Below are 11,953 nucleotides of genomic sequence, written 5' to 3' on the forward strand. Positions count from 1 at the left end.
TTATTCAATCTTAAGTGGTCTTTTCCTTGCCTGAGCATTCTTATAGACTTCTGTGGTTTTCATGATTGCAACTGATTTAGAATTGTTAAATGAACCTATAATTTTATTTTTATACTCTTGTATTGAGAAGAAGGTATTGATAAAAGGCAATTGTTTTCTAACTTGATCTTTTTTTTTTTGCTATATTTTTCTGAATGCCTGTCTTTGGGATGTAGTTCTCCAAGTTGCAGAGTAAAGTGGAGACAGCTGAGTCACGAGTGTCTGTCCTAGAGTCCATGATTGATGACCTGCAGTGGGATATTGACAAAATTCGGAAGAGGGAACAGCGACTCAACCGACACTTAGCAGAGGTTCTAGAACGGGCAAGTGCTGTTTTATTCATAGCTTGGAGACTAGAATCATTTTGAGGAATCTACTCAGAAAAGATGGGCTTGGGTAGTAGTACTTGGGATAAACGGACTCCTTTGAAGGTACATTGGTTATCATACTGAAATCTTAAATTAAGGTCTCTCATTAAAGAATCTTTGTCTTCTCTGTAGGTGAATTCGAAAGGTTATAAGGTATATGGAGCGGGAAGCAGTCTCTATGGCGGCACAATCACTATCAATGCCCGAAAGGTAAAATCAGTGACTCTCTCAGGACACATACTTTGATCCAGTATCAGGTGTTGGGCTGGGTACTTAGGATTGTGTTCACAGGTGCAGAGTGGGGTTTTGGTGGAGGTGTGGATCAGTGAAGATGAAAGCTTAGGAATGGGAATGATATAAAACTTCTTGTTCTTTATTCTCATTTGGCTAATTTTCTGCTTCTCTCCAGTTTGAGGAAATGAATGCAGAGCTTGAGGAGAATAAAGAGTTGGCTCAGAACCGTCACTGTGAGCTGGAGAAACTGCGGCAAGACTTTGACGAGGTCACTACGCAGAATGAAAAGCTGAAGGTAGGAGACATGTCTCTGAGGGAGCGTAAAATGAAACATTCTGCTGACCAACTCACATACATACTTGTGAACCTTCATAATTTATGAGGGAAAAGAAAAATGTGAGTTTTGTTAGTATATCTATTTATTTATTCATAATATACTTGTACCCTGCTTTGTTCTGAAAATATTTAAAGCAGCCTACAAGATATACAGACTGAATCACGGTGCTGTAACTTAGGAATTGTTGAGAAAAATAAGGTGTAGGGTAAACTAGGATAAGGATCCAGAATGGTTATAAAAATGGGCCTTGTGCACAAGATACGTGCAAGAAACATGTGCACACAGTAGCAGGGTAGGCTACTTACCTGTCAGTAATTGCCAAATGTGGGCCACAGAATTTGGCTCTGCAGTTTCTAGCTGCCAAAATGGAGAAAGAAACATGGTCAGTGATCCTGTTAGTTTTCAAACCTGACATTAGAATTTTCTCTCCTCAGGTTCTTGGGGGGAAGAAAGTGGATTCTGAAAGTCTCCCACCTCTCTTTCCATCATAGCCACCTGTCTTTTGTAATTTGATTTATTTCTAGGTAAATATATGAATAAAGAAAACAAGATAGTGAGTGGGGTCCTCAGCTATATTCTTAAAATAAGTATCCTGACAAATTTTATAGTGCTTGTCTCTGTCTCTAGATCTGACAGATTTCATAGGGCTCTTCTAGTGTCCTTGGATCTAGGTCGACATATCATATAAAATACCTATCAATTAAAACAATTCTTGGATGGAAGAATACAGGTTCCAGGCACCACCTCTCGGATGGTCTAATTTGATTTGGAGTAGATTTTTACGTAACCAGGGTAATGGGTAGATCCACTTCATAATTGTCATAAAACTTATCTCAAGTGTGCAAGACATCAGTGAGTTTAAAATTTAATTTGCTGTCACATGTAGGGCACAGATGCTAAAGTCTGCTTCTGGCTTTTCTTTTCTTTGGGCCCTCCTTAGGTGGAGTTGCGGAGCGCAGTGGAAGAAGTGGTTAAGGAGACCCCGGAATACCGCTGCATGCAGTCACAGTTCTCCGTCCTGTACAATGAGAGCTTACAGTTGAAAGCACATTTGGATGAGGCTCGGACCCTGCTCCATGGCACCAGGGGGACCCACCAGCGTCAAGTCGAGCTCATTGAGGTAACAGCCTAGCTTTATCTTCTGTATATGTTTTCCTGCCTCTTAAATTTTATTCTCTCATGTTCGGTGAATCTCCTGTTCATTCAGCAAACATTTATATGGTGGCTGTAGGTCTTTACTCTGTTAGATGATGGGCATCCCGCCATCCAGGATCAAACGGGCTAGTGGGGAGATTTAGGATCCATTAGAATGCAGTATGGTGCAGTAGGGGCATGTTCCAGAAATGCGGTGATTAAGGAGACAGAGCATCTTAATTTGACTGTAGAACCTTCCTGGTTCCACTTGTCAAAGTGGAATATGATTCTTAATGATAAATGCAAGTTTACAGATAAATAGAAATAGGAGAAGGCCATTCCCAGCAGTGAGAACAAGAGATATAAAAATAGGTTAGTATGGCTGGAGTCTTATCTGCATGGGGCAGAATTGTGGGTAGAAGCCATGCTTACAAGCCATTGTAGTGTCTACTGCATATGTAAATAATTTTTTTTAAAGATAGAAACTTATATTCATGTGTTCACGTCTGTATCGTCTGTAGTTTTTAAGATAATGTTTACAGTAGTTGGTCTTTTGTTATATGTCTGTGAAATGAATTGAATTTAATAATCGTACTTTATATATGCTTATATGCTCTTTTAAATTTTTTAGTCCTCCAACTAAATTATAACATTCACAGGGTTAAAAGCCATTTCTTTTATTTCTTTAGTATCCTGCTGATTCTCAAATCAGTGTTTTGTAGGTGTCTGGTGCGCATTAAGTTTTAATGAATTGGAAATTTTTGGAGTAATCCTTCTTTTCTTGGTATTTTCTTTTTTTCTTCTTACATTCTTGAAAGATCAAATATAGGAAACAGAGTATGATGATATTTCGACATTTCAATAAGAATTTTTGATTTGTTCCTTTTTCTGTGTGTAGCGAGATGAGGTTAGTCTTCATAAGAAGCTGAGGACCGAAGTGATCCAGCTAGAAGATACACTGGCCCAGGTCCGCAAGGAATATGAAATGCTGAGGATAGAATTTGAACAGACCCTTGCCGCCAATGAACAAGCAGGTATAATTATTCTCGCTCCTCCCTGCAGTTTGTTTGCTACAAATGGCTTCCTTGAAAGACAGCGTGGTCATCAGGATATGTTAGTCCTAAATGGAGCTCAGAAGTCCTGAAGAAACTTAAGTCAAATCCCGTAAGTCATTTTGGTTCACAGCCTAAATGCTTGTTTTTTTTAACTTAAATTGGCCAGTTTCGTTTTCCTCTTCTGAGGACTCTTTCTTTAGGTAATTCTCCCTGTTTCTCAGAAGTCTCTGATATGTTCTGCACTTTCTCCCCTTGTGCCTTTGCCCTTATCACAGTTCTTCATAACATTGCTGTTGCTGTATTTAAGGCCCCATAAACCGGGAGATGCGCCACCTCATCAGTAGCCTCCAGAATCACAATCACCAGCTGAAAGGGGAGGTCCTAAGGTATAAGCGGAAGTTACGAGAAGCCCAGTCTGACCTGAACAAGGTAACTAGGAGGAGCAGAATAAGTAGTATCTGCTATTCGGTTTGTAAAGCTGTTTTCCAGCGAGGAAAGCAGTGTGGTTGCCATTAAGTGATGTGCTTCTTTCCTTCCCTTGTCCTCCCAGACACGTCTGCGCAGTGGCAGTGCCCTCCTGCAGTCTCAGTCCAGCACTGAGGACGCTAAGGATGAGCCTGCAGAGGTGAAACAAGATCTCGAGGACTTACCTGCCCAGTCCTCTGCACCGAAGGCACCTCAGGAGGAAGCCAACGAAATGAAGTCCAAACGGGATGAGGAAGAGCGAGAACGAGAAAGGAGGGAGAAAGAGAGGGAGCGAGAAAGAGAGCGAGAGAAGGAAAAGGAGAGAGAACGAGAGAAGCAAAAACTAAAAGAGTCAGAAAAAGAGAGAGATTCTGCTAAGGATAAAGAGAAAGGGAAACATGATGATGGAAGGAAAAAGGAAGCAGAAATTATCAAACAATTGAAGATTGAACTCAAGTAAGAGCAATGTTTTAGAGTAATTTTCTGACTCAAAAAGCTAAAGTTAGCGGGTGGCTCCATAGTGTAGGGGTTAGCACGTCTGCTTTACATGCAGAAGGTCCTGGGCTCTCACCCCAGTGGAGCCATGGAGCAGGCCCCGGCTGCTGCTGGCTACGAGCGTGTGGCAAAAGACACCCCACCTTCAGAGATCCAATTCTTAAGGGGAGACAGCGACATCTGTAGATCAGGGGTGGAAGTGTGTGTGGGGAGGGGGAGAATTAAAGAGGGGGAGAAAAAAGCTAAGATTAGGACATCATGCATAAAACGTTTTATTAATGGCATGGCTTATCTGACAGTTGTATTTTAAGCGTAACCAAATGCAGAGTTGATGCAGTCTCAATTTTTGATCGAGCGTACAGCCAAAATGGCCTGCCTGGCTGTCATGTACTCCATTTCAGTGGTCAGGTCTCAATAAACCCTGTGGTTATGGCCTTATTTTTCATGAATCCAAATTAAGAGAAGCAGTGTCGTGATCGAAGTACTGTGAGAATCATTGAAATTAACTACTGGCAGATTGCTGGCATTTTCCGTCATTTAAATTATAGTAGGTAAAGTATGTAGCACTGTAATTGGAACAATATCGGTCTGTTTGCCTGGCAGTTAACTAGTTTGTGTATATATCAAATCATTTCAAGAGATATCTTAGGAGGTTTACTCCTACAGGCATTAAAACATTAAGACAGACCTTTAAGTCAATGAAACAGTGTCATAACCTCACACGTTGCCCCTTCCTGCAAAACCAGTATCTTCTCTGTTAGAACTCGTTACTTCTTGCTCCCTATTGGTCATCGTTGAGCCTTAGTGACGTTTGGATTTGAGGGACCAGAATGCTCAAAATGTTTGGACTTTTTTGATATATAAAAGTACAGTTAAGAGGTTTGATAATTTAGTAAGAGATGAAATTTTAGTCTTTAGCAGGTGGTTAATTACTTAACTATCAAATCTAGCTTTAGCAGTATACTCGTAACTTTCAATTTTCTCCTTTTTCCTTGATCTCTGTAAGGCAAATATTTTTTAAGTATGGTGTTAGAATCATCTGGGTGACTTATTTAAAATACATTCCTGGACCCCATCCCAGACCTACTGAATCTCAGAAATTTGCCTATTTAATGAGAACCATACATGTTTATTTTTTTAACTTTAAGTTAGAGAACTTGATCTGAAGGGAGGAATGATTCCTTTATACAGCTTACTTTTTTATTCTTTCTAGAAGTCTCTTGATAGTCTGTGTAAGTTTTATCTTTTAGCTGTGTGATATAAAATGTAAAATAGAACCGTTATAAAATATTTTGCTCAATTTGAAATTCCCTTGCTCTGACGCCCTTTCTTTTCCCATTACGTCATTCCCCTTCCTCTGCCACCCTCGTCATAGGAAGGCACAGGAGAGCCAAAAGGAGATGAAGCTACTGCTAGATATGTACCGCTCTGCCCCAAAGGAACAGAGGGACAAAGTTCAGCTAATGGCAGCTGAGAAGAAGTCCAAGGCAGAGGTAATCTAGCCTGCCATTACCTGTCATTTGGGTTAAAATCTTCATTTGTGGTATTTTCCTTTACACTTATGAAGGGTAATTTCTTTAAAGTTAGTTTTTAAAACTCAGCAACATTGTCTTTCCTTTCAAAGACCATCTAAAATAGAGAGTTACAGATTCTCCACTAGGTAGATCAGAATTACTGGAAATAGTAGTAGTCTTTTCAAATTTTTTATCCCCCATTTCCCCATATAAATCATTGCTATAGTGGTTCTTTTTCTGATTACTTTTGGGAAGAATGTTATTAATATTCAGGGGCCTAGGACAAAAGGGTGAAAATTATTCTAGAGAAAGGTACATGTACACTCCTCAAAAATGTCACTATAGAAGTATATAATATGGGAATGGAGTGATGATAAAACAATGTCGTGATGTGGTATATGAGTGTATCATTTATCTCCTTCCATAATTCTGTAAAGGTTCTTTTGATGTTATGGGCCCTCCAGCTGTGCATAGTATTAATTGATTTTTAAAATTTTATTATACCTTTGTCTTTGTTTTTGTGTGATATGTGATTCTTTTCCTCCTATAGTTGGAAGATCTAAGGCAAAGACTCAAGGATCTAGAGGATAAAGAGAAAAAAGAGAACAAGAAAATGGCTGACGAAGATGCTTTGAGGAAGATCCGGGCAGTAGAAGAGCAGATAGAATATCTGCAGAAGAAGCTGGCCATGGCCAAGCAGGTGGGCATACTTTTTTTAATTAGCTTTTCAAGTAAATGTTACTTGACAAAAGTTATTGACAGTGAAATTTGCTCTTTCATCCCAGTCCCTCTAAAAAATATTTTCTCCTATATGTATGTATGTTTGTTTTTCCACTTAAGTCTTTCATCCTTTAGTTATTTTGTTTTATGTATTTGTGAGACAGGAAATTTATTTTCAGTTGGATAGCATGTTGTTCAGACATTGTTTATTGAGAGATCTGTCCTTTCTCTGCTGATCTGGAATTGGAGTATAATGAATATAAAATGAAAAAAGATATAAAATTTTATACACATTATGATTATAGACATGTGAAACTAAGGAAAACGTGCACCTTAAATGTTGTAAGTAAATAACCATTATGTTAATTGTGGTGGTTTGTGAGTCATAGAACTACAGAGACTCTCCCCCTTCTCCTAATGAGCGTGTTTTCTTTAAGTCCCAGTGAATTTTATTGATATTTAATAGTAAAGATACTGAAAATGGTTGGAAAAACCGTGTATGTTTACCATGAGGAACACCTTCACTGTTTCCAAAAAATAGCAAAATGACAAAGAAATGAAGTAGTTTTAATGGTGACGTGATCATTAAGTACCTTGGAAAGAACTATATTAAAACCTTACACATTTCCTTTTATAAACAGTGGGGTTTTGGCTTTTCTTAAATCTGTTGAATGCCACTTTTATCTCTCTTGCTTTTTTTTTTTTTTTTTTTTAATAAGTAGGAAATTGCGCTACTGTAGTTTCTAGTAGAAGTAGAAAGACACACTGTGTTCTTATATAGGACAACTCATTAACTTAAAATGTTAATTCTTCCTAAGTTAATGCATAAACTTAACGTGATCCCAGTAAAAATACTAATTTTGTTTTTGTTTATTTTGATACTAGACAAACTGATTTTATAGTGCATATGGAAAAGCAAACAAGAATGGCCAGGAAAACTAAAAAACAGCAGTGAGGTTGAGGGGTGGCAGTTCTCTCTCTATCAGATATTAGAACGTAAAGTTTGAATAGCTAAAATAGCTTGGAAGTAACAGTTTGGGACTGAACAGAAAGTTAGAAATAGACCAAAATACACATGTGTATTTAATATGTGGTAAAGATATAGTTTTAAATCAGTGGGGAAAAGGAAAACTATTAAATGTGGTAGGACAAAAATAAAATAATATTGGGAAAAAGTTGGATTTATACTTGAACATTGTATACTAGGATGATTTCCAAATGAGTTATAGGTATAACCCAATAAAAAACTAGAAGGAAACAGGTAAATGTGTTTATAAGTTTGGAGTGGACAATGCCTATCTATTAATAAAAGTCTAAAAACATGAAGGAAAAGATTGGTAACATAGACTTAATGTAAAAACCCACAAAACTTCTACATGGCAAAAACCACTGTTAGCAAAGCCAAAACATAAATGACAAATAGGAAAAAAATATTTCTAACTCTTATCACAAAAGGGCTTATCTTTCTAATATGTAAAAAACTCTTGGAAAATGATAAAGAAGTAAACCTAACAACGCGATAAAAGAAAAGATGTAGGTAGTTCACAGAAATGAGTACAAATGGCTCATAAACATATCCAAAGATGCTCATCTCTAATAACACACGTGTAGGTTAAAACTGAGTTGTAGCATTTTCTCTGTTATGTAGGTAAAAATGTCTTTTAATTTCCTCGTCATGTCTTCTTAGACTTATGGGTTATTTAGATGCATATTGATTAAATTCTAAACATGAGATTTTTATCTTTTTGTTATTGATTTCTAGCATAAATATACTGTTAGAGAACATATTCTGTATGATTTAAGTTCTTTTAAGATTGTTAAGATTTTCTTTACAACTCAGTATAATGCCAGTTTTTGTAAATATTCTGCATGACTTTGTAAAGTGTAACATGAAGCTATTGGTGCAATACTCTAATATGTCTATTTGGTCAAATGTGTTAAGCATATTTTTCACATTATTTTTATGCCTACTGATTCTTTGTCTTCTTTATCAATGAATGAAAAAGATGTATTAAAAAAACTATTTTAGATACTCTTCTTCATCTATCAGATTGTTATGCAATCCTGTTGGAAAGTTTGTAGATTAAATTCAGTATTATAATTTTGGAAAAGTATGAGAAAATGTGGAGTTTTATGTTAGAAGTTCTCTTAAACAACTACTACTTGATTGGTGTGCTAGACTATGGTATGTATAACTTTTTGTCTGTTTTAACTGATTTTGAGTACAGGTCAACTAATAGCATCAGACCAATAATCACTGCCAGTGGCTTCAGATAATAGGGCTTCTTCTGTATTCCTAGGGCTAACCTAGTGATAAAACTAAGCTTAAAACTTAGTCTCTCTTTGTCACTAAGTTAATTTATTTCTGAATGAACAGTGGGAAAGTTTAGTTTCCTGTGCTCATTTCTTTTGGACTTAGAAGATTCTGTTAAAATGAAGTTTCTTCTTTTTTATTTTAGGAAGAAGAAGCTCTCCTCTCTGAGATGGATGTCACGGGCCAGGCCTTTGAAGACATGCAGGAGCAAAATATCCGTTTGATGCAGCAGTTGCGGGAGAAGGATGATGCAAATTTCAAGCTCATGTCAGAGCGTATCAAGTCTAATCAGATCCATAAGTTACTTAAAGAAGAGAAGGAGGAGCTGGCTGACCAGGTTTTGACTCTGAAGACTCAGGTAATTGGAATGAATAGAGCTTTCCAGAATTCTGTTGAAGTAGGGTACTTTCTACATAAAAATACACATAAAAGAATGATTATTGTGGCATTCTTTTATAATAGGAAAAAAATTAAACTAAATGTACATCATTAGAGTACTGATAAATTATACGTCCCTACGAAAGAGTACAATGTAGCTGTTAAACGTGGATCTGCTGACATGGAAAAATGTCGAAAATATATCACTAACTGATTTGTTTTATTACCCCTTTGGTGTTAAAAACAAATTCTTTGTGTGCATGTGCTGTGTATTTCAAAAATTTCTCGAAGGTTGCATGAGAAATTGTAAGAGTGGTTACCTAATTACCTCTAGATTTTGGGATGAGTTTGAGGGTGTGTGATTTTACTTTTTACCCCTTAATATTGTTTGATTCTACTTTGTGCATGGATTTTAAGAAAAAGACTACATTAGAACATCTAGCTATTCTGAAAGAGATTTTGTTTGAGCTATAGTTTACATGTTCTAGTATAAGTTGCAAAGTATTGAGGATTAGCGTAGCCAGAGAAGATAAATATCTGTAAATGTAGTTTCCTCTGTTCTTGGCAATTTGGAGAAGAAACTTTTCAGTGGTTTCCCAGACTTATTTGAATCGTCAGCCGTATTTTTTAAATTATTGTAATCTTGCATGTATTTTGAAGGGTTCATGGGTAAAATCAGTAATAGTTTGAGATTTCTAACAGATTCTCTTGTGTGGGCCTGTGGATGAACAGAGCCTAGTCAGTTTGTTTTCCCTTCCTGTTTGTGTTGAAATCTGATTTTCTTCTTCAAAGGTTGATGCCCAGTTACAGGTAGTAAGGAAACTGGAGGAGAAGGAGCATCTGTTACAGAGCAACATTGGCACAGGGGAGAAGGAGCTGGGTCTTAGGACCCAAGCCTTAGAGATGAATAAACGCAAGGTATGATTGATTACTCTGTCATCTGAAGTGATGATTAGTCTCTGAGGAACAAATAAGTGTGACACTGATGAAATCATAGGCTCACCTTATTCCTTGGCCTTGGGTTAACACCTTGCCTCACTGGAAATGAGGAGTGATAAGGGGACATTATTCATACATCCCACATAGGCAATGGAGGCAGCCCAGCTTGCAGATGATCTCAAAGCACAATTGGAGTTGGCTCAAAAGAAGCTGCATGATTTTCAGGATGAGATCGTGGAGAACAGTGTCACCAAAGAAAAGGACATGTTCAATTTCAAACGTGCCCAGGTAAGAGCAGTTTTTTCTTTACATTTCACTTGTTTTCTGAGTTCTGAAATGACCCATCTTATGAACGAGTCATTAGTCCAATGTATGTCATTTCCTTCTTGACTGAAGTTCCTTGAGTGAAGAGGCCGAGTCTATTTTCTTCACTGCTATATCCCTAAAGTCTGTCATGTTGCCCACCACCTCATGGGCATGAAATAAATACTTATTAAATGAATAAATCAGTGAAGAAATAGCAGCATACCTATATTAGAGTGCTTTTAGTTTCACAATTTTCAGGTTTTGGCATACCAACTGTTTCTCATGGTGCTTTTCTGTCCTTATCTTATAAATTACTTTAATCCAATCTATCTCCAGTTTAAAGCTGATTACTTTAAAATAAAGTGGTTCATCAATTTTTTTATCTTTTTTTTTTTTTTAATTCAGTCCCTCTAAACCTTTAGACTATATTTTCACAGAACCGAATTGACAGTGCACCTCTAGTTTGTTGATATGATTATGGTTGCCTGTTCTGAAACAAAAGAAAATACCTTGCCATTTGCAATTCTTTACATTCCTAAAAGATAATTAGACATGAAAGGATAGAAAATTCTATTTTCCACAACAGAATGTTCAAGTTGGAGCAATTATTTTTCTCAAAAATGGCAGGTCTAGGGGATCGTGTCTAATGAGTATACTGTCCTACCGCAGGAGGACATCTCTAGACTTCGAAGGAAGCTGGAGACCACAAAGAAACCAGACAATGTACCCAAATGCGATGAGATTCTGATGGAGGAAATTAAGGATTACAAGGTTAGAAAAACTGCCTCTGTGTTTGCTTTGTGTTATTTCGTCAAGGCCTGAAGGCTGGTAAGGAAGACAAATAACAGAATGGGAGAATAAATACTGAATTTCTTTACAGGAAGGTAACCAGAGAATGGCTTAATTTGGGGAGGAAAAATGGTACTCTTGTCTTAGTGCTTAGTGCATTTTCTTGTTCGTTTGCTTATGTATGAGAGCCCTTTGGATCGTAAACCTATACTGTTGCTCAGACTCTGACTTTTTTTTTTTAGGCACGCCTGACGTGTCCGTGTTGCAACATGCGTAAAAAGGATGCTGTACTTACGAAGTGTTTTCATGTTTTCTGCTTTGAGTGTGTGAAGACACGCTATGACACCCGCCAGCGCAAGTGTCCCAAGTGTAATGCTGCTTTTGGTGCCAATGATTTCCATCGCATCTACATTGGTTGATCCAAGCCAGGGGAAGAAGAGGGGCTGGCTAGACACGCGCCTATTCATTAACCATCAGACCTTTACCTCGTCTCTCCTTGATTGTCACCTACCAGGTAGTTTGTCAACTACCTTCCCTTCACAGACTTTCCATCCAGGTTCTCCTCTCTAACAGCTAGATGACTTCAGGTGAAAGGACTGGTAAATGCAAGTCGAGTTTAAAATGAATTAGAAACAAATAATTCTTTTTTGTCTTCCTTACTAGCCTTGTTTATTTCCTGCTTTTAGACTTGTACATTTTCTTCTTCAGGCTCACTGTGTAATCTTGCACTATCCATTCCTCCTGAAGAAGTGAAGTTAGTGTTTTTGACAAGGAGAAGGGAACAAAGAAGAGAAGAGACACATGGCTATCAGGGGAGAGGGTGGGTCTGATCTTTTAGAAATGGGCACACACATTTCTTGATTTTC

At 37.5% G+C, this 11,953-nt stretch overlaps 1 protein-coding gene across 4 annotated transcripts in view; it reads left to right on the forward strand.

The window, feature by feature from the left end:
* RNF20 (ring finger protein 20) overlaps positions 1 to 11,729 on the forward strand; it is a 25,830-nt gene extending 14,101 nt beyond the window's left edge. For 3 of the 4 annotated variants that reach the window (XM_023534223.1, XM_023534222.1, XM_023534224.1), the window contains exons 11-21: positions 2,039 to 2,098; positions 3,011 to 3,146; positions 3,475 to 3,596; positions 3,718 to 4,088; positions 5,503 to 5,620; positions 6,192 to 6,341; positions 8,821 to 9,033; positions 9,846 to 9,971; positions 10,140 to 10,280; positions 10,968 to 11,069; positions 11,330 to 11,729. In XM_023534223.1, coding sequence (XP_023389991.1) covers positions 2,039 to 2,098; positions 3,011 to 3,146; positions 3,475 to 3,596; positions 3,718 to 4,088; positions 5,503 to 5,620; positions 6,192 to 6,341; positions 8,821 to 9,033; positions 9,846 to 9,971; positions 10,140 to 10,280; positions 10,968 to 11,069; positions 11,330 to 11,506 — 1,716 coding nt within the window. In that variant the 3' untranslated portion in view covers positions 11,507 to 11,729. Of the gene's footprint in view, positions 1 to 1,918; positions 2,099 to 3,010; positions 3,147 to 3,474; positions 3,597 to 3,717; positions 4,089 to 5,502; positions 5,621 to 6,191; positions 6,342 to 8,820; positions 9,034 to 9,845; positions 9,972 to 10,139; positions 10,281 to 10,967; positions 11,070 to 11,329 lie in introns of all 4 variants that reach the window. The other variant, XM_023534225.1, reaches the window with a different exon arrangement.
* The last annotated feature ends 224 nt before the right edge of the window (positions 11,730 to 11,953 follow it).

The sequence above is a fragment of the Pteropus vampyrus genome, unplaced genomic scaffold (assembly GCF_000151845.1).
Source record: "Pteropus vampyrus isolate Shadow unplaced genomic scaffold, Pvam_2.0 Scaffold123, whole genome shotgun sequence".
NCBI lineage: Eukaryota > Metazoa > Chordata > Mammalia > Chiroptera > Pteropodidae > Pteropus > Pteropus vampyrus.